Source organism: Taudactylus pleione, unplaced genomic scaffold (genome assembly GCF_031769625.1).
Source record: "Taudactylus pleione unplaced genomic scaffold, aTauple2 ptg000176l, whole genome shotgun sequence".
Lineage (NCBI taxonomy): Eukaryota > Metazoa > Chordata > Amphibia > Anura > Myobatrachidae > Taudactylus > Taudactylus pleione.
In genome coordinates this window covers 7851140-7872869 of record NW_028284578.1, presented here as the reverse complement: position 1 = coordinate 7872869, position 21730 = coordinate 7851140, and the positions used below count along the sequence as shown (strand labels likewise).

The following is a 21730-nucleotide window of genomic DNA, read 5'->3' as shown; positions in this document are numbered from 1 at the left end:
GCACTGCTGCCCACCGTACTGAGTACACAGTAAGCGACTCCCATACTGCTGGCACTCCCACGCTGAGGACACCACCAGCACCCCTGCACTGCCGACACAGTCAACAAACCTGCACTGAGGACACCGCTGACACCCCTGCTGTGACGGCACCCTACATTGAGAACACCTCTGCACTGCCAACTCAGTCAACAAATCTGCACTGAAGACACAGCTGGCACCCTACACTGAGAACAGTGCCAGCACTGCCATTCCATGTACTGAGGACACCGCCAGCAACCGCCGCACTGCCGACACAGTCAGCAAACCTGCAATGAGGACACCGCTGGCACCCTGGCACTGCTGACACAGCTAGCAAACCTGCAATAAAGACACTGTTGGCACTCCTGCACTGCCGACACAGCCAGCAAACATGCACTAAAGACACCGCTGGCACCCCCACACTGCTGATACCGCCAGCAAACCTGCACTAAGACACCGCTGGCACCCCCGCACTGCCAACATCACCAGTTCCCTTCACTGAGGACACTGCCAGCACCGCAGCACTGCCATTCCATGTACTGAGGACACCGTCAGCAATCCCGCTCTGCCGACACTGATGTCAAAGTAAGTGCATAATTGGTGTATCCAACCCACACTGTATAACACGCTGTATCCATATTGGAAATTAAAAACTGAACTGCCACATGTTAGTGCCGCCCACTGTGTCACTTAGCTTAGTCAGCCAGCTAGCTGGATGCAACCTTTTGGCCTTAAGTAGATGAAGCAAATAATATTGTGAGGTGGTCAAAATTGATTGTAAATTACTGTAAATAAATGTTATTGAGGTTAATTATACCGTAGGAACAAAAACAGGCCCATTTTATGTGATTTTAGCTGTTTTTATGATTTTTTAAGAAAAAATCCAGATCCAAAACCAAAACACGAAAAACCAAACATGGAGGTGAGGTTTTGGCAAAACCAATCCAGATCCTTAACCAGGGGAGATCCAGATCCAAAACCAAAACACGGGGGTCAGCGCACATCTATAGTCAAAATCAGAGGACATATCTAGGAGAGTGAGTAAAGAGGACTGTTCCCTTCAACACACTGGCAATGATTAAATGTAAAGAATAATCCAATTAGAAATACTGAAGTGCTCCTTGGAGAATCTGCACTGCTTTTGAATCCTGCAGAACAAGAGTTTAACCAACAACATCAGTTTTTAACCCTATCATTCCCTGGCAATAGAGTTAAATATAAATTTAAATGTCCCTTGAACTTGGAAATGATGTGGGTGTGACCGATGTGGGTCTGACCGATGTTATCGATGTCGATCCATTGCTGCATCTTCACATGTAGCTTTTGAATCTGCGATGCCGGCTAGAGGCATCTTTATCCCCCAGACACCTCCTGCAGGCATTGGCATATTAGCTGTACAGTATTGCAAAGCCGCTTCCCTGCAGCTGTGCAATACAATATATATGTATATATATATATATATATATATATATATATATATAAACGAAGCAGCGGCACTTGCAGACTTAAAACACTCTGGTCACAGAGAACCTCAAATTGAGTGCAACAGTTTCGGTTTATTACAACCTTCAGGGTTCGTTTGTATTTTTTCCTGGTGAAATTGGATGGCACCCAGCTACAGTATATATTGAGCAGTGTTTGGGAGTGCCGAGGACTACGGGTCTCATTCAGACCCGGTACCAAGCACCAGTGTGCTTGCAACCGGGTCGACAGTTAGCCCTGCGCACGCGCAGCGGCCACACTGCGCGTGCGCAAGCCCCAGAGCGAGAGAGAAATTCTCTCGCTCCGGAGCTCTCTACAAAAGGGGCGGCTGTCGATGTTGATCGACAGCTCGCTCCATTTTGTAGGCGGGCCGGGGGGGTGGTTTCCAAAATTGAGACGTTCCTTAAGGAACGCCTACCGTTTTGTGGGCGGCCGCACTGACATCATCAGTGATGTCAGTGGGGAGTTTCCTGCTCTTTCAGAGCAGGAAGCTCCCTGGGGCTTGCAGCTGCCGAGACCCAACCTTAGGGTCTCTTCGCAAGCCCCGATGGTTGCGATGGTGTTCACCATCGCGACCATCAACCTGGTCAGTCGTTAAGCTGTGGGTGGTAATCCACAGCTTACCTAACGACCAGGAGGCCGCACTTCAAAAATAAAGCGGCCGTCCTCATTCTGAATGAGGGCCGTCTTTATATAGATATATATATATATATATATATATATATATATGAATCAGGCCCTTATATACTATGGACAGCTGCCTCCCAAAAATTATGAAAATGTTGAGGTTGCTTATTTACCAAATGCCAGGAGCTCCTGCAGTAGACAGTCTAACGTATAAGGCCTTACCTCCCAACATTTGTCCCAGGTGAAGCAGTGGGCATGGCCTGATAGCAAAGTGGGCGTAGCCTGATGGCACTCCTGCATTTGCATCACTAAGGGGCATCCCCAGCATCTCCGAGATGCTGGGCTGCCCCCGGGCTTAACCCCCCTAACTGTGAATAGATGCTGTGCGCATACTTACAGCATGTAGTCTCGCTCTGTAAGCTTCCCCCAAGTTCCCCACCACCGTGGGACACTGCTGCCCATGGGTGGGACAGCAGGACAGTCCCAGAAAAATGGGACTGTCCAGCTGAATACGGGACAGTTGGGAGGTATGTAGGGCCACAATCTCCATAACTCTCAATGGAAACTGTGATATGAGCCAATTTATCAAGCTCTGAAGTTTTGCTATTTCTAGCTTGGTCCCAATAAATAAAGCCAACTTCAGATGTAAAGCAATAGGATCTTCTGAACTCTTTCCAGTAGCCTGGACTTTATACATATGTGAACCTATGGCCACACATGAGCAGTAGAAATTATGCAGGAGGATTTATACATAGGCCCCTTATTCTTTACCAACCATTTATTTTTCTCTGTAAAAATAATCGCTAATGGGGTGCTGCATAGAGCAGTAGACATGCAGGGGCAAAATTGTTAAATATGACTCATTTTTCATATTTATTAACATTACATAGAAACATGGATTGCAGATGTCTGTTAGTGCTGAGGACAATGGCCCTCGTTCAGAGCCACTCGCTAGCGGCAGTACGCTTGTTCCGAGCGATGTTCGCACATCTGCGCATGCGTACGGTTTTTAGTACGCATGCGCGAACCAGTCAGTGCGGCCGAAAATCGTTGGTACGCAATATAGCGAGGGCCTGCTATTTTGAGTGACAGAATGAGGCGTATGTGGGTGGTAACAGGGGAAGGTGCTTGAAAACGGGGAGTGGAGATCCGAACGCAGGCGTGCTTAAAGGTCAAAACGGGCGTTTTAAGGGAGTGCATAATTAATACAGCAGCGTCATTGACCACGTCACTTGGTTTTTTTTAACTCAGAACTGCTCGCAAAATAGCGGTTGAAAACACCAACCACAAGAATAGCGAGCAGTTCATACGCTGTACGATGTACTCGATTAATCTAATAAATAGCGGACATGACGTATGGTGCGTGCGGCCAGGGGGCGTTTTTATCAAATAAACGAGCGTATATTTTGCTCGCTCGTTCAGACTTAGAGGTGGGAACAGACTGCAATTTGCGAACGGATCATTTGAATAGCCACCCCTTGTTTTTGAACGAACGACCACAAACAGCGAATGGCTCTGAATCAGGCCCAATGTGTCAGCATGTGAAGATGTTTAAATATAATGAGTTCAGGGGTTGAAGTGAGAAGAAAAAAGGTGAGAAGTTGCTTTATGCTCAAATGCAGGCAAAAAATAGAGCTGATTGGGGTGAGGGCATGCTTCGGAATTCCAATACTGATGATGCGTTATCCTGCACGCTGACAGCATGGTAAATTACATGTTATATAAAAAAAGAGCTAGCCTGTTTAAAATATTCTCATTTCCTTGCTTAATATATCCCTTACAATCCCTTACAATTATTTTAACTAAAGCAGATCTCCAACAGATCAACGCTCTTTTCCACAATTTATTACGAAAGGTGGTAGATCCCGCATTGCCTTAAGTAAACTTTTCCAGCCTAGATCCAATGGTGGAATACATTTTCTGGATGTTGTGACCTATAACTATGCAGCGTTGTTAGAACATTTACGTGGCTGGCTGCATAATGAAAACAACATATACTAATATGCTTTTACAACAGGGCTTTCTGGGGTACACTGCTTTGGTTTATTTCCTCCACCAACATGACCAGGAGATATCGGAATCTATTAAAGCTAATCCACTTCTGTGAACAACATGAAACATTTTGGCACATACTGCGCCATATGACAGGACTCAAAGCCTCTCACTCTCTCTTTCTACCCCTCATCCATAATCCTAACTTTCTGGCTGGCAAGGCTGCTCACCCCTTCACTATTTGGTGGGTGGTGGGGATTACCACATTCTGGGCTTTGGTAAAGATGCAAAGTAAGCGCCCTATGACCTATTCAGAAAATTCCCATGTGTGTGAGACAGTTAGACGGTATCCTCTAGTGTTCTTCCAGTCCCAAATTTATGTAAACCATGTTATCAGACATTTCTCTGTAGATATGGATAGTTAATTTGATAAATTACTGTTACAACCTCCCTCCACGTACAAAGCTATTTCAATCCATTTAACTTTCCTTCATGATATCTCATACCCCTTTTACACCGGAGCTAAAACCCGGGTTTTTGAAGGGTTAACCCATGCAGCTCCCTGGTATAAAAGGGGAGAGAGTTGGATCGCCGGGTCGAGTGACACGGCAATCCAACCCAGGTAACTAGCAGGGTTTAACACGGGCATAGCCCATGAAACCCTGCTGTGAGAACAGCACACTCTGGGTCACGATGACCTGGAGTGCGCTGCTAGCCGGCCGATTGGTCTGGCTTCAGTGGCGCATGGAGATGATGTAATCTCCAAGCGACCACTTTCACTCCACAAAAGCCGGGTCTATGCAGACCCCACTGCGGTGTGAGCGGCGCTGACCTGGGAATATCCCGAGTCGGCGCCGGCAAAATTCCTGGTCTGATCCGGATAGGAACTTTGTTCCAACTCCGAGTCAGACCCGGAATTTAGGTGGAAAAGGGGTATTAGACTATTCCAAGAAGTCTGCGGGGGATGGCTAAATGGGAGACATACTTTCCCTCTCTAGATATCACAACACTGTAATGTGTACATTGAGAGGCAGACATGTACCATTGTGTATGGGCTTGCCCTATCATTAAATACTTTTGGCACCTCGTACGGCAATATGCAGACAAAATACTTATCAATCATGTTCCCTTCACTCCGGAATGGACTATTTTAAGGATATTTGACCCCAAACAATGAATAACTTGGAGGGCAAAAAATTGTTACTAGCTCTTAGCGCAGTTGGTCGAAATACCATATTGCAGGATTGGATCCATAATAAGTCACCACAATTACCTTTGTTTTTTGACAAATTGCATCTTTTGTTCAGAATGGACTGGGTAGAAACATTATGTAATAAGGAGTAACTGGCAGGTTTTTTACATTATGGGAAACTTATATTGATACCTTACCACTCACAATTAAACAGCAAATTCATAACAGATTACACCAAACCACCTGGTACCTCATTCAGGCTTGCCTACCCTCCCGATTTGGCCGGGAGCCATCCCAAATATCAGGTGCCACCATCGGCCCCCCTGAAAGACCGCCATTCCTCCCCCCCAGAGTAAATAGAGAAACCCCCGCAGTGGGGATTTGCGCTGAATCACGTCATCGTGGCCCCGCCCCCTGCTTTACAACGCCGTTTATTCCACCATTGTGAAGAGGGGACAGGGCCACGATGACGCGATCTCGCAGTCCTGCCCCAGGCTCCGCCCCCAAAATGTCACTATAGTCCGGCCACGCCCCGCACTGTAAACTGACATACAGCTCCCTCCCGGAAGTGGTGTTAGAGGAGCAAGGTAGGCAATGTAGAGTCAGGAACAGCTCTGTTCACTGTTAGTAGACAGTCTAATGAAGCATGTAAGAGCAGTGGCATAACTAGGGTATTTGGAGCACAGGGCAAATTGCAAACTGGAGCCTCCCCCTATGTGAAATATTGGCATGGCCTCTTAAAAATGGGGCATGTCGACATGACATACACCCCTTTCTTGTCACTCTGGGAACATTCCTTTCCATTCCATATGCCTCTTAAACAGTCCCCCTATGCAGTGCCCCCAGTAGTGGTCCTCCTTATGCAGGCTCCCAGTAGTGCCCCTTATACAGTACTCCCAGTATGCAATGCCCCCAGTAGTGGTCCCCCTTATTCTGTCCCCAGTAGTGCCCCTTATACAGTACCCCATGTAGTGGTCCCCCTTATGCAGCCTCCCATTAGTTCCCCTTATACAGTGCCACCAGTAGTGGTCCCCCTTATGCAGGCCCCCAGTAGTGATCCCCCCTATGCAGTGCCCCTTATATATATAGTGGCCCCAGTATTAGTCCTCCCAGTAGTGGTCCCCCGATACAGTGTCCCCAATAGTAGTCCACCCCAGTGGTGCCCCCCAGTTATGGTCTCTCCCATCCATCACCAACTGCGGGAGCTGGAAGATGGAGCTCATGAGTGAGCTCCAGCCCGGCTTCAGCAGTGGGTGCAGCAGTCAATGAGAGTCTGTCTGACTCTCATTGGATGCTAATTAAAATAAACACACAGCCTCCAGTGCTGGTGGCTGTGTGTTTGTTACTATGTAGTTCTGACAGAACTCCATCCGGTCAACACTACACTGACCACAGTGTCCTAGACCATGACCGGTGGCGCCCTCCCCACGCCGCCGGTCTGATGGTGCCCAGGGCATAAGCCCTGCTCAACCCCCCCTACTTATGCCACTGTGTAAGAGATAACTCCAGAGAAGAGGAGCCACTTTAAATCAGCCGTGTAGACAGACGTGTGAGAAGGAAGGAAATTATAAAATAAGTCTGTGACACTCCCCCCTCTCACCTGGGATTAATAAAGTGTAACCCATGAGCACTAATGTTGGTATTATTGAAACAAAGACCATGGGTGTGGAATAGATATCCTGTAAGGGTCCACAGATGTAGAAATCAAGACAAGGACAATAAGGGGTCATGGGGAAATCACTATTGTAGGAGAGATGTGGTAATTCAGTAATGGACGCAGTTGGCATTGATGCTGCATCTTTGTAAGCGGCAGAGATGCTAACATATGGTAATGCAGCAGGAGGCTTCTGTTGGGAAAAAAAACGCCTTCTAACAGCATCTCCGATCCGAGTGCTGCATCCAAGAATGTAGCATCAGATCACCATCATGACCTTTTTCACCAATGCTCGTTTCTGGCAACACAAGCCAGCTTCACCCACTCCTCACCCCCAAATGGCTGCAGCCTGTCAATCAGGCTGAAGGTTTGGGGAACTGCGAGAGATCTCCATTAGTACACCAGCGCATGCTCAGTACAGATCCTGCACATGCCCTGATCTTCTAACATCGGAGATGTAAACAAACCATCGGGTTTGTGTACATCTCTGAATGAGGCTCATAGAGCAATGATGGCCAAACTTGGTTATCACGTACCCCTAACATTTCATGCTTTTAAGATCTCTTAGTTGGTGTACAGGTGTATTCATTACTTATTAGATATGTGCACTGATTCCTGTGTTTTAGCTTTGGTTTCTGGATCTGGATCCGGATCCATCTTTGTGTTTTGGTTTTGCAAAACACCATCAAGTGTTTTAGTTTTGGATCTGTTTTTTATTTATTATTTATAAAAAAAATGTTAAAACCAGCTAAAATCATGTAATTTTGCAAACCAAAACCTGAAATTCAGATGAAATCTGACATCCAAACCACCGGAAGACCAGAACCTTGACTGGGATCTGTCTGGATCCCCTCAGGAGATCAGAACTGTGACTCCGATCTGTCCGGATTAACGAATTTCAGGTGGATTCGAATTTCTGGAGAACCGAACTGCACATCTCTATTACTAACTGACAGATTTTAGTAGATTTATAGGTGGTCTGGAAAACATGAATTGTTGGGGATCCCTAGGGACCGAATTTTGCCATCACTGCAAAAGAGGGTTAAAGTGCATACTTCTTATCAGTAATGTACTGGTGAAGGAGTTAAAAACATGATCTAACTATTATAAGAGTTTCAATGTTCAATGATGGCATCCCAACTATAACCTGCCCTGACTCATTATAACCCTTTCTGTATCCATAGGACACAGTGGAGACATGACAGATGGTGATACTTCTTTTAAAAGCTGATATTTCGTAGATGTGGGCAACAGATGGTTACAGATAGATTATGAAAGATGGGGTCAAAACAAATTATCAGGTATACAGACTATAAGTGACTGTAAATAAATGGTTAATTCCTTACATTTCCCCCAGTTATGAGAGGCACCAGGTTCACAGCTGTGGAAGCTGCCAGTGTTCCCATTAAAGCTAGATAAAATGAATGTTACACAATCAGCCATTCACCAAATGACCTCAGCTTATTAAGTCCGGTCTGGTCTAAAAAGCCTCTCTGGCTATCAGCAGTTTTCATAAGAGCTATTTCTGAATGACAGAGTAACATGTTTATTTCAGGAAGCAGAACATCCTGCAAGCAGCTTATAAAAGTATAATTTGCAATTTCCCCACAGAGAACAAACTTGGGGACCTACGATAAGAACAAAGAAACAAACAAGTATAAAAGAAAATTATGTATAGAAAAGAGATACATACACCACACCATTGTTAATAAAGTCTGTATTTTATATGTACAATAATTGTCAGAATGATGGACTGTACTGTACACTAGTCATCTGACAGCTCTATATTTTTACTGTCATTTTAACAATCTCTTGGAACACTTGTATTCTATAATATACTGGAGTGGATGTGGTTAATTTACTGCCACCCAGAATGCCGGCCATGGGAATCCCGACCCAGGACTAAAGACAGGCGTCGAATGCAGACGCCTATCTTTAGCCCCACGTCGAAATCCCGACACCCAGCATCCCGAATGAAATAGTCGGGGACAGTTATGTTGTAGCCTTGGGGGGGAAATTAGCTTTAGGCACCCCTGGGGGGAGCGTTAGAGTTAGGCACTCCCCAGGGAGGCTAGGGTTAGGCACCACCAAGGGAGAGTTAGGTTTAGGGGGGAGCAGGGAGGGTTAAGGTACTTAGGTGTTCCTGTCGGGATGTCCTCCTGTCGGGCTTCAGCCATCAGTATTTCATACCGATTCCTTACTGGACATCTGGTATTTTTTGATCAGTATTGTATCTTAATCCTAAAAATGGAGGTCTGTATTGGATACAATATATATGTGAATTTAAGAGTGTTGTACAGTAGCTATCTGCCTGAAAGACTTGGTTATTGAAAACTAGCCATCTACTGTACTTGTGACAGAGCCGTTCCTGACCAATTTGATGCCATAGAAAGATTCTGGCTGGTGCCTTCCCCCTCAATGTAAGATCCAAGAAGGGGGCATGGCCTCACAGAAAGAACAAGGCCTCATGACATTGGGTGACTGAGGAGGCAGAGGATATTTCTGTCTAAAGCCATCAAATATCTTCCCCTTGTCTCTCCAGCCAACAAATCTCTCCCCCTCGTGTGTCTCCAGCCATCAGATCTCTCCCCCTTGTGTGTCTCCAACCATCAAATCTCACCCCCTTGTGTCTCTAGCCATCAAATCGCTCCCCGTTGTGTGTCTCCAGCCATTACATCTCTCCTCTTCTGTGTCTCTAGCCATCAGATCTCTCCCCCCTTGTGTCTCCAACCATCAAATCTCTCTCCCTTGTGACTCCAGCCATATAAAATCTCTACCCTTCTGTGTCTCCAGCCATCAATTCTCTCCCCCTTGTGTGTCTCCAACCATCAAATCTCTTCCCTTGTGTGTCTCCAGCCATCAAATCTCTACCCCTTGTGTGTCTCCAGCCATCAAATCTCTCCCCTTGTGGGTCTCCAGCCATCAAATCTCTCCCCTTGTGTGTCTCAGCCATCAAATCTCTCCTCTTGTGTGTCCCCAGCCATCAAATCTCTCCCCTTGTGTGTCTCCAGCCATCAAATCTCTCCCCTTGTGTGTCTCCAACCATCGAATCTCTCCCCTTGTGTGTCTCCAGCCATCAAATCTCTCCCCTTGTGTGTCTCCAGCCATCAAATCTCTCCCCTTGTGTGTCTCCAACCATCAAATATCTCCCTCTAGTGTCTCTAGCCTTCAAATATCTCCCCCTTGTGTCTCCAGCCATCAAATCTCTCTCCCTTGTGTATCTCCAGCCATCAAACTTCTCCCCTTGTGTCCCCAGCCATCAAATCTATCCTCCTTGTGTGTCTCCAGCCATCAAATCTCCCATCCTTGTGTGTCTCCAGCAATCCAGTCCCCAGCCTGTCTCTTTAACAAGCACTCAAAATGTACTTACCATTGCTTTTTTCCCTCTGCTTCTCTTCTCCATGGCAAGCTCTCTGCTGTGAATGGTGCCGAAGTGACCTTAGGGCACACCAGCGTCACACTAATGGAACCTGCAGGAGCTGTATGACCCGCGCTGTACAGGCTTTCTGCTGCTGTGGCTCTGCTGCTTGTCATATAATATGACAGGCAATGGTGCAGCAGTGCCAGAAAGCCTGTACAGTCCATCAGAGAACAACCACTATCAACCGGGACATCTGTAATCTGGAGCTGCATATCAGATTGCAGTCACAGGGTGTGACAAGCTCCTGAAACAGTCACTCCATGCCTGCATTTTTTGCCACCAATACCCATTATTTCTTAAAAATGTTCACTGACTGTCAATCACACTGCAAATAGTCGCTGCAAGGGACTACGGTAATGTACTTTGACACAAATGCTTTACAACTTAGACGTGTGAGTGGGTTACTGATAATCATTCAACTCTGTAAACTTTGGAATCATAAACAACTCTGAATCAAGCCCATTGCTTGGTGACCAAATGTGATAAACAGATAATATTATCCGGCATTATGGAAAACATAAATTTTTCATATATAGTATAGGCAGGACAATGCTACATACCATCTTACACCCATAATTCCACCTGTACACATGGGGCACCCACATTTGACCCTCTTTTAAGTGATGTGGCCCCTAAGCATTAGAAATGTGTGCCGACCCACTTGTATTGGCTTTTGCTTTTGGTTCTGGTTCTAATTTGTCATCTGATTTTGATTTTTATTTTGCCAAAACCACCCTCACGTTCTTTGGTTTTGGTTTTCCATATGTAGTTTTTTCAATACTTATAAAAACAACTAAAATTACATAATTTGATTCTACTTTTGTTCCTACAGTACTACTAACCTCAATAACATTCATTTCCAGTCAATGTTGACCATCTCACAGCTCACAATTTTGTTTTAATCCAGTTTAGGCCAAAAGGTTGCACCCAGCTAGCTGTCTGACCAAGCTAAGCAACAGCAGTGGGTGGTACAAACACATGGCAGTTCAACTTCAAACATGGCATATCTAGGAAACAGAGTGGCACTGCAGTGGCAGACAGGATGGCAGTTTAATATAAACTTTACGATGCTATAGAATGTTTTCATTAATCAAGAACTGGATCAGAGGCCTGAGGGCAGTACATGAAGGTGGAGTATGTAGTAGAAGACAGATTGATTGAGTAATGGATTGATTGATTAATCATTATTTTTATTACTGCTATAAAACAAACAAATCAGAGAAGTGGAAAATGCTATTAAAAAAACAAGCACCCAAAATGGATGAAAGTGGGACATTAATTAAATGATTGATTGATTGATTGATTGATTGATTAATTAGTTATAATTGTTTGATTAATTAAGAAAATTAACTTTAAGGCCATAAAAGATTACATTGTTAATAGCCTAGGATTTCTCACAAGGGTTGAAAGAGAAGCCAAGAAAATGAATAGTTGCATTGCAAAAATCAGCCTTTCTAATACTAACAAATATTAGTAAGAAGACCTGCTGGCCAAAAAGTATAACAAATAAAAAAAACTGCCCACCAACTGCAACACACTGTGCAGATAATAACTGTGGTGGCTCTTGACCTAATGACCATTATTATTCTTAAACACTTCTGATTTTGATAAAAGTAAAACAAATAAACCAAAAATCTGGCCACCAACTGCAACACACTGTGTAGATAATAATGTGGTGGCCCTTAACCTACTGACTGTTACTTACTGTTATATACAGTATCACAGACACAGTATCATGGCCTGAAGTTTTTAATCACAAAAACATATACAATTTTCACTCACTGACACACTCAGGGGTATATTTACTAGCGTAAAGTGAGAGTACTGTATATAGAAATGGAGATGTTGCCCATAGCAACTAATAAGATTATAGCTATTATCTGCTAGAATGTGCTAGTTATATGTTAAGTAGCTTCTGATTGGTTGCTATTGGTAATAAAACTCTCACTTTAGTAAATATACCCCGTAGACTCTATTCAGGGATTTGTGAACACAGTTTGTTCTACTGGCTTAGTGGTTTTTTTTAGCACTGATTTTCTGATTTTAATTTTTTGTTACACCTCTTCTACACTTTGAGTGAGAAGGGCTTGCAGTGTCATGAGAGGCAGAAGAAGATTCCTCACTGACAGCAGTTGCTGAGCCTTCTCTTGCCACTGCGTGTGGTACATGGCTTGTTGGCTATTTTATGTTTTTCTACACTAAACTTTCTCTTTATTAGAGGTGTCTTTTCTTTACCACTGTAAAATATTATTTTTTTTATTTCAAATGCCCTGATGCTTTAGCAGATGATGTTGAAGGACTAGTGTTGGATTTGTCATGACTGCTGGCAGTAGCTGCAGTGCTAGTATTTGGGTGCTGCTCCTGCTCTTCTCTCGTCTAATTGTTATCCATATCGATGAATACACAGATGTAGTAAAAACAATTAAAAAATTTAATTCGCAGCACAGCTCTATTTGCTTGGAGACACTGTGCTTTTATATGTACATGAACAAACACACTGGGTGACAGCATACAGATATAGTAAAAAAAATTGAAAATAATATATATTTTTAACTTATCCTACTAATTTTTCATTCGTTGCCCAGCTCACACTGCATGAAGACACATCGCTTTTATATATACGTGAACAATCGCACTGGGGACATTGCACAGAATTAGTAGAAACAATAGAAAATAATATATTTTTTTAATTTATCCTACTCATTTTTAATTCGCAGCTCAGCTCATACTGCGTGAAGACAGAGAACTTTTATATGTACGTGAACAAATGCACTGGGGACAGCACACAGACGAAAGAACAAACAATAGAAAATCATATATATTTTTTTATTTAACCTACTAATTTTGAATTTGCAGCTCAGCTCACACTGCGTGGAGACACATTATTTTTATATGTACGTGAACAAATGCACTGGGGAATAGCACACATAGGTAGTATAAACAATAGAAAATAAAATATATTTTTAATTATCCTACTATTTTGTAAAATTGCAGCTCAGCTCATACTGCATGGAGACACAGGGCTTTATATGTATAGTACATGAACAAACGCAATGGAGGACGGCGCACATACGTACAGTAGTACAAACAATATATATATTTTTTTCTACTTTTTTTTCATTCGCAGCTCTGCTCAAACTGCGTGGAGACACAGCACTTTTATATGTACGTGAACAAATGCACTGGGGGGAGAGCACCCAGAGGTAGTAAAAACAATAGAAAATAATATATATTTTTAATTTATCCTATTAATTTGTAAATTGCAGCTCAGCTCACTGAGGGGCTATAAAAAAAATGTACTATTCTATTACAAAGGATGCACATTCTTGCTCTACAAAGTTATATAATGACCGGAAAGCTGTTATTTATAAATAAAGAGCAAATGTGCATGTGTGTGGAACCCTATAATACCTAAACAACAATTTGTTCTAAATAACAATTTCCTTAATCAACATAATTAAATAATTTTGTTCTAAATAAACCACAATACTTGAACCCACAGCATATGAACCCCCTCTATATCATACTCCCAGCTGTCTTAAATGTCATAAGATAGTCCCGATTTCTGGTATTTTAAAGTGTGTTGCCTTCTACTATCTATTGTACTATCCTTTAATGTTTTTCAAAGCCCCCAATGATCAATGGATGAACAAACTGGTTTAGCATTTATTTCTGTTGTCGCTTAAAATCCTTTAGTCAAAGCTGTTGATTATTTTTGACAAACTGACGATTAGTAAATCCAGGCCAGGGTCTCAAAGGAAGATGATGTACTCGACTTGCCTTGTAAATGAGGCTAGAATTACTATTTATTCTACAGTTTGTCAAAGCCAAAGCCACTGATTGGCATCGTAGATTGATAGATTTAAAGCAGCAACAGGAATCAATGGTAAACAAGCCTTAACATTGATTCCATGCCATTTTAAAACTATTGGTCAAAGCCATCGATCATCAGCAGCTTCTTAATTTTTTGGGAGGGTTGCGAGTTATGCTAAAACAGATAAATACAATGGAGGGGAAATATGTGGTTTCTTATGCAAACCGACTTAAACCTTTAAGAATGAAAATAAAATAAATTGTGTATGTAATTTAGCATTTGTGCTCCTTTTAAATCAAGAAAAGGAATGTCTGACAGTAAATTATTCTATTTTATCTCTGTATATTAAAACACAAGAGTATCCTATATCTAAAATAAGATGATTATCGCATATGTAAGAGAACAGTTCATCAAACAGTCAACAATGTTGACCAGTGATGAGTATGGGATGTAGTCAGCATCCTGGCGTGCAGGATGTCGGCGGTCTAAATACCGGTGCCAGAACCTCAACAGCGTTCTAAATACAGGCACCAGAATCCCGACAGCATCAGAATCCCGGCTCCAGTATCCTGACCGCCGGCATACCGAAGGTAAGTATCGGGGATTAGGGGTGGGTTAGGGTTAGGGGTTAGAGTTAGGCACTAAGGGGAGGGTTAGGTTTAGGGTGCGGGGAGATGGAAATTAGGTTTAGGTACTAGGGGGAGGTTAGGTTGAGGCACGAGGGAGGAAGGGAGGGTTAGGGTAAGGGTTAGAGTTAGTTGTAGTATACTACCTAGCGCTGTCGGGATCTTTATTGCCAGGATGCTGCTGTCAGTATTCTGACCAGCGGCATCCCGACTGCCAGGATTTCATATGCAACCCACTAGTACTGCATTAGTAATATAAGAGGAGCGCCTGACAAATCTCTCACTGAGCAAGCAGCACATGGCTATGTGACATTTTGTGGCAATTTGTAATATTGACATCTCTGTTGACTGAGAGCTTCTGTTTCCAGCTAAAGGTTGTAAACCGTCAGATTGAACATTTTGTAGATATTAGTTGTAGTGTGAGTTACTGTACATTAGTTAGACATATTCTATTTCAGCTTAGCCATATTTCCACAATTCCTGAACTTTTGGGCAGTCATATCACAATAGAATTATTATTAAAAATACTGGGGGCTGGTGCAGAGCTGAACATTGCCTGTGGTCGGTGGGTATCTTGTTTCTTACCCCATTGGCCAAGCGCTAGAACAGAATGCATTCAATAAGGAGTTGTACACATTTTAATCACATCAACGCTTACAACCAAAGAGGTGTAACTGGGTAGTAATTAAGCGATTTCATGTAGGCAAAGATCAGTGTCAATGGAATGGCAGGCAATGCAGTGGTGGGTGCAAGTGTAGATACTTCTGTTTCCAGGTATATCTTTTATTCTTAGTATAGTCAGGGGCAAGTGCGCACTGGTGATGATGACTAGTAGAAAATCAAGCATACCTATAGGGGTGGGTGCATCATAAAGATGTGTACAACTCTTTGCATTGGAGCATATGCACATTTATTTCAGTGGCCGTAGTTCAGGAGCAGAATATGCCTAATTTCCAGCCAAATTTGCATCAGATCCTGGTTGCCTAAATATACAGAAAAGGCCAACACACCTAAACAAATACTGACAGCATAGGTCAAGTACTGTATATTCCCCAAAAATCTCCAGACATGTTTCTAGTGTCTGGAGATTATTTGGATAACTTTTGATGAGGCAGAGGCTAATCAGAGATAAAAAAAAGTATGGGCCATATTTACCACAATCCGCATGTAAAATGCAGTTGTTTTAAGATATTTTTACTGGTAATCATATCTTTTCTGGTTGTTGTAAGATATCTTTGCTGGTAATGCAAATTACTGCTTGCAATTACCATGTTTCAGGTGCTGGGATGGGATGGATACAGGATACTGGCTCTTGGGATTCTGGCGGTCAAAATCTGAATGCCGGCATCCCGACAGGGTTAGGATACCATCACATGTTGGATGGTACCCTAACCCTTCCCCTCTCCCTACCCCTCCCTCCCCAGTGCCTAACCCTAACCTCCCTCCCTCGTGCCTAAGCCTAATCTCCCCCTCCCTGCACCCTAAACCTAACCTTTCCCCCTAGTGTCTAACCCTAACCCTCCCCCCAGTGTCTAAGCTTAACCCCTAACCCTCCCCCTAACCCCGCTACTTAACTTCGGGATACTGGGGGTCGGGATGCTGGTGCCCGGGATTCTGACAGGTGTTGGATTCCAGCGCTAGTATTCTAAGCACCAGCATCACAAATTTACCATGCATTTACCATGTTTCAGGTGCTGGGACAGGTTGGATAGGGGATACTGGCACTCAGGATTCTGGTGGTATCCCGACAGAGTTAAGATACCGACACCTGTCGGTCGGTATCTTAACCCTTCCCCTCTCCTTCCCCTAACCTCCCCTCTTGTGCCTCAACCAAACCTCCCCTTTCCTGCACCGCACCTAACCATCCTCCTTAGTGCTGGCATCCCACATGCTGGGATATTGAGCTTATCCCGCTGGGACAGGGCTTCTGAAAAGTCATGTCCAGTCATAGCATTGGAGCAGTGATAGACACTAAAGCTAAAGCTGCATACACACACAACGATTTTGTTACCAACGATTTTCTGAATGATTTTCTGAATGATTTTCTGAATGAACCGTCTGTCACGGCTCTCAGCCAATCACCGTTAAGCCCATTGAATTCAATGAGCACAGGAAGGTAGGAGGGTGCCGCCCATTCCCCTTTCCTGACAACGCTGCTCCTTCTGCTGCCGACACCCCCGGCACCCCCGCTGCTAACACCCTCCACTGACGGCACCACACAACTGCCGACACCTCTGCTGCCGACACTGCTGGAACCCTGCATTGAGGACACCACTGGCACCCATGCACTGCTGACACCACCAGGGCCCCCACACTGAGGACACTGCTGGCAACCCCGCTCTGCTGACAGTGCCCGCACCCAACACTCCCCACATACTGAGGACACCATCAGCAACCCCACACTGCTGACACTGCTGGCACTCCCATGCTGAGGACACCACCGGCACCCCTGCACTCCCCATGTACTGAGGACACCGTCAGCAACCCCACACTGCCAGCACTCCCACAGTGGGACACCACCAAAACCACAGCACTACCGGCACACATGCACTGAGGACACCGCTGGCACCCCCACTCTGCCAACACCTGCACTGAGGACACTGCCAGCCCTCCCGCACTGCTACCCCATGTACTGAAGACGCTGTCAGCAACACTGCCAACAGTCCCACACTGAGGGCACCCCCATACTGCCAACACTGTGAGCACCCCTGCACTGAGGACACCGCTGGCACCCCCGCTTTGCTGACACCGCCGACACCGTGCATTGAAGACACTGCCAGCACCCCTACTCTGCCAACACTGCCACACTGCCATCACCGCCGGCACCCCTGCATTGAGGATACCACTGGCACTCTTGCATTGAGTACACTGCCAGCAACCTGCACTGCCGACACTGCTATCACAGTAAGTGCACTATTGGTGTATCCAACCCACACTGTATAACACACTGTATTCAACCCACACTGTGTCCGACCTGCACTATAAACTGCACTGTATCCGACCCACACTGTAACTGACTCACACTGTCCCCTGCACTGTATTCAACCTACACTGTATCCACTGTATCCCACACAGTATCTGCCTTGCACTGTAACCAACTCACACTGTATCCAACGCACTGTATCCCACATTGTATCTGACCTGCACTGTATCCAATCCACACTGTGTCCTGCACTGTATCCGACCTGCACTGTATCGCACTGTAACCACTCACACTGTATCCGACCCGCACTATATCTGACCCACACTTTATCTGACATGCACTGTATTTGATCTGCACTGTATCCAACCCGCACTGCGACCATCGTGCTTGCGACGAGACCCTTGTGGTAGGGTCTCGTTGCCGCAAGCCCTGGAGTGTTTTCGGCTCAAACAGTGATGTCAGTGGCGCTGGCCCCAGATGGTAGGTGTTCCCATGGGAACGCCTCCGTCTGGGCAGCCACGCCCCCGGCAGGCCCACCAAAGGGGGCGTGCTGTCACTCAACACCGACAGCACGCCCCCTTTGGTACGAGATCCAGGGCGACGGTTTGCCCATCGCTATCCGGGTCTCGCGCATGCGCACTGGGCCACCATTGACCCGCTTGCGTGTGCATAGTGCTCGCGAGCGGGTCTGAATCAGGCCCAGTGTCCCTGTCATTTAACGTCCAGCCCTACATTAATGCATGGGGGAAAATGGTATCAGAGCACATAATGTGCGCTGATACCAATAAACCTTCACATCACCCTTTATACATCTCCCCTTCAGACACAGATGTACCAATGTCACACACCGCTTTGATCAGTTTACACAAGCAATGCAGGCTAGTTGCTTCCATGTGTTTTCATTATAAAATTAAGATGCACATTTTGAGCAAAAAAAAACCGCTCAGCTGGGCCGAGTACCATGGCCTGGCACACAGAGAGGGGCTTTTTGGTGCGAATGAAGCAACAGTAAGGAAGCACCCATCTGTAAGATGATCACATCAGCAACAGACTGATAAACAAATAACTTCATGCATCATTTCCAACATTTTACAATATTTTCCAGAGGCACTTTTTATCCTCATCTTACTATTTACTGAATGTGGAAGTGTAGTTTTTAGCCTTTTAAATGCTTTTCTTCAAATAGATGGTAAGTATTGCATATAATATGTAGGAAATATGGCTATTATTATGCAGTTGGTAAATCCTGACATTTTCAGGGATAAGTCTTTAAAAACCAGGATTTTGCTAAATTAAATAAATCTTTATTGTGACAGTGCAACTGTACAAAAATGAACAAATATAAATCACTTGTTTTGTAAAGTTAACAACACAAAACTTCAGTCAGCTTATTTATGTCTAACTGCTCCCAATTTTATTACTATATTTATTATAGGAAACGGTTGTATGAAAACACAAATGTTTAGAGGTTCGGTGTTGCTGAGGTGGTTTATTATTTGTTACTTTGAATCAAGGCGTCTACAACTAATGTTGTTTGTTTTATCTTGTAACCTTCAACAGTTGATTGCAAAGTATTGGCTAAACCAATTCTATTAGATGACATATAGATTGTCCAGCCTTACAGAGTGTAACTTAGGAAATGAACAGCAGTTACCTCCAGCAGAAAGGTGCTAGAATAGAAATAAAATAAACTTAGTACATTTTAACAACTAGCTCTCTAATCTTTTAGCAGACAAACATCTGTACAGACAGAGCAGAATGTGCATCATGACTCCGTATTTAGTGGAAAATGCAGTCTGTGCTATCTTGTCATAGAGCTCTGATTAGTTTAGCTATAGCTTGGGGTATGTGAGTATAGTAAAACTCATTATGTGAACAAGCATGTTGTTTGCTGCGACAAACTCTGGCCCTGCTGCACTCCTGCTGTTCACATTAACCCCCTATTACAGTATTGATTCCTAGCATTCAGCACTTTTTGATTCCTAGAATTCAGCACTAATTTCTGATTAATGCTGCACCAGTCATGATGTCATACTGTGTTTTTATTGGCTGAATGATGCCTGACAACTACAGTAGCTAAGGGTACAGTAGGTACTCTCAAAGCCGACATTACATGACATAGAATTGTTTGGTTAGCAACAATTTTGCTTCACCTTCTTCATACATTTAAATGGTACTTATATTCTTTTTGAGTTTCTTCATGTTGTAAGTTTATAGTTAAATTTACTTTTTTTGGCATCTTACTCTTGAGCTCTATTAGCATCATTAAATCTAAAATAAATAATCTTTCATCTCAATAAACACAGGTGCATGCCATCAAACTTACTTTGATGCCCATCAGGCAGTAAAGAACACTGATGACTCCCATTGGAAGAACGTAGAAAAGCAGAGATGTGATCTGGATAATGCAATTGTAAATCCACAGGGGTTGGACAACAGTGCAAGTGGCAGAGTTGGGAACTAGGCTCCCATTGGGGAAGTACTGCAGTAGGATACCATGTGTGCTTGTATTGGGAATGGAAAAAAGAATTGAGAAGATCCAAAGTGTAATGAGTATTCTTAGTGCCCTTCTTCGGGTGCTTTTGAGCTTGGCTTGAAAGGGATGGATGATGGCCACATACCTTTCCACACTGACAGTGGTCACACTGAGGATGGAGGCAAAGCATACAGTCTCAAACAGAACAGTCTTGAAATAACAACCCCAAGCACCAAAAAGAAAAGGGTAGTTGCTCCACATCTCATACACTTCAAGAGGCATCCCAAGAAGCAGGACGAGGATGTCAGACACAGCAAGGCTGAACAGGTAATAGTTTGTTGGGGTCCTCATGTTATGGTGCTTTAGAATCACCAGACACACCAGCATGTTTCCACTGACCCCCACTAAAAAAATAAATGCATAAACTAGAGTCATGGGCAGAGATAAACTACTACGTTTTGGCCCACACAAATATGCTAAGTATTCTTCTGTGCTGTTTAAATACCTCAGCAAAGAGTGGTCCAAGGGAAGAAGATGACCTGGCCAAGAGAAATTCATGTTCTGCTGGTCATCCATCAGAGTAATGAGTTAAAAAAAAGTCTAAATATATTTACTTTGGATGTCGACAGAAACCAATAATGGTATAAATAAGCTCACAAAATATTTGTGTAGTATAAAATGACATGCGATAAATTATTTTAAGGAGAAACAAAAATAACAATAATAAGAATCTGTGACAAATGGTCAATTCAAACACAAACAAGAACTTAATGGCTAGTAGAGAAAATATGAGAATATAACTAAAAACACAACTGAATACAATATAACAAACTAGATTAGCATCACAACAGAAAGAGCAATGATAACTGACTACTCATCAAGAAAGCAATAAAATAATGCTAGAAAATGGAAGGTGAAATCAAGTAAATGCTATTGAAAAAGAGGAATAATTATACAAAAGATCCTTTCCCAGCACTTCCCAAAAGCCTTGTGTCTGTGTAGCTGGGAAAATGCTGCTTAACTCTCAGTTTGTGCTGCTGAGATATTGTGCACCAGTTGCCTTTCAAAAGATCTCTTTTTTTTTTTCCAAGAGAAAATCTCCTCCCCTTAAGGATGCTGATTGGGTGACTTGGATTATTCAATATTCTAACAATATCTTGGAGCAGAATTCAACACAGTTCTGAGCCTCAGTAAGATCACTGTACTTCCACTATCACTGACAAAGTTCCATTTACTGCCGTGTAATTGCACAAACAACTACAGGGTTAAATCCTTCAGATGTAATCGCTTATGTTCTGCACCAGTTACAGAATGTGAATGTGCTGCATGTTAGATCGTCATGACAGAGGAATACAGCAATGAAGTTTGACCAGACTAAATTGACTTGACAAATATTTTTCTTGCTTGTAAATATCCATATTTTTTTAAACTGAACATCTGCACTCTTCTAACGTATGTTAGGGAAATGAACCATAAGCAAGAAGCAATACTTTACGTGTGGGATC

The 21730-nt window shown here is 43.7% G+C and overlaps 1 protein-coding gene across 1 annotated transcript in view; it reads right to left on the bottom strand.

The window, feature by feature from the left end:
- NMUR2 (neuromedin U receptor 2) overlaps positions 1 to 20897 on the bottom strand; it is a 40624-nt gene extending 19727 nt beyond the window's left edge. Inside the window, exon 1 of the mRNA XM_088475701.1 lies at positions 20076 to 20897. Within this exon, the coding sequence (XP_088331827.1) occupies positions 20076 to 20801 (726 nt within the window). The 5' untranslated portion in view covers positions 20802 to 20897. The remainder of the gene's footprint in view (positions 1 to 20075) is intronic.
- Between the last annotated feature and the right edge of the window lie 833 nt (positions 20898 to 21730).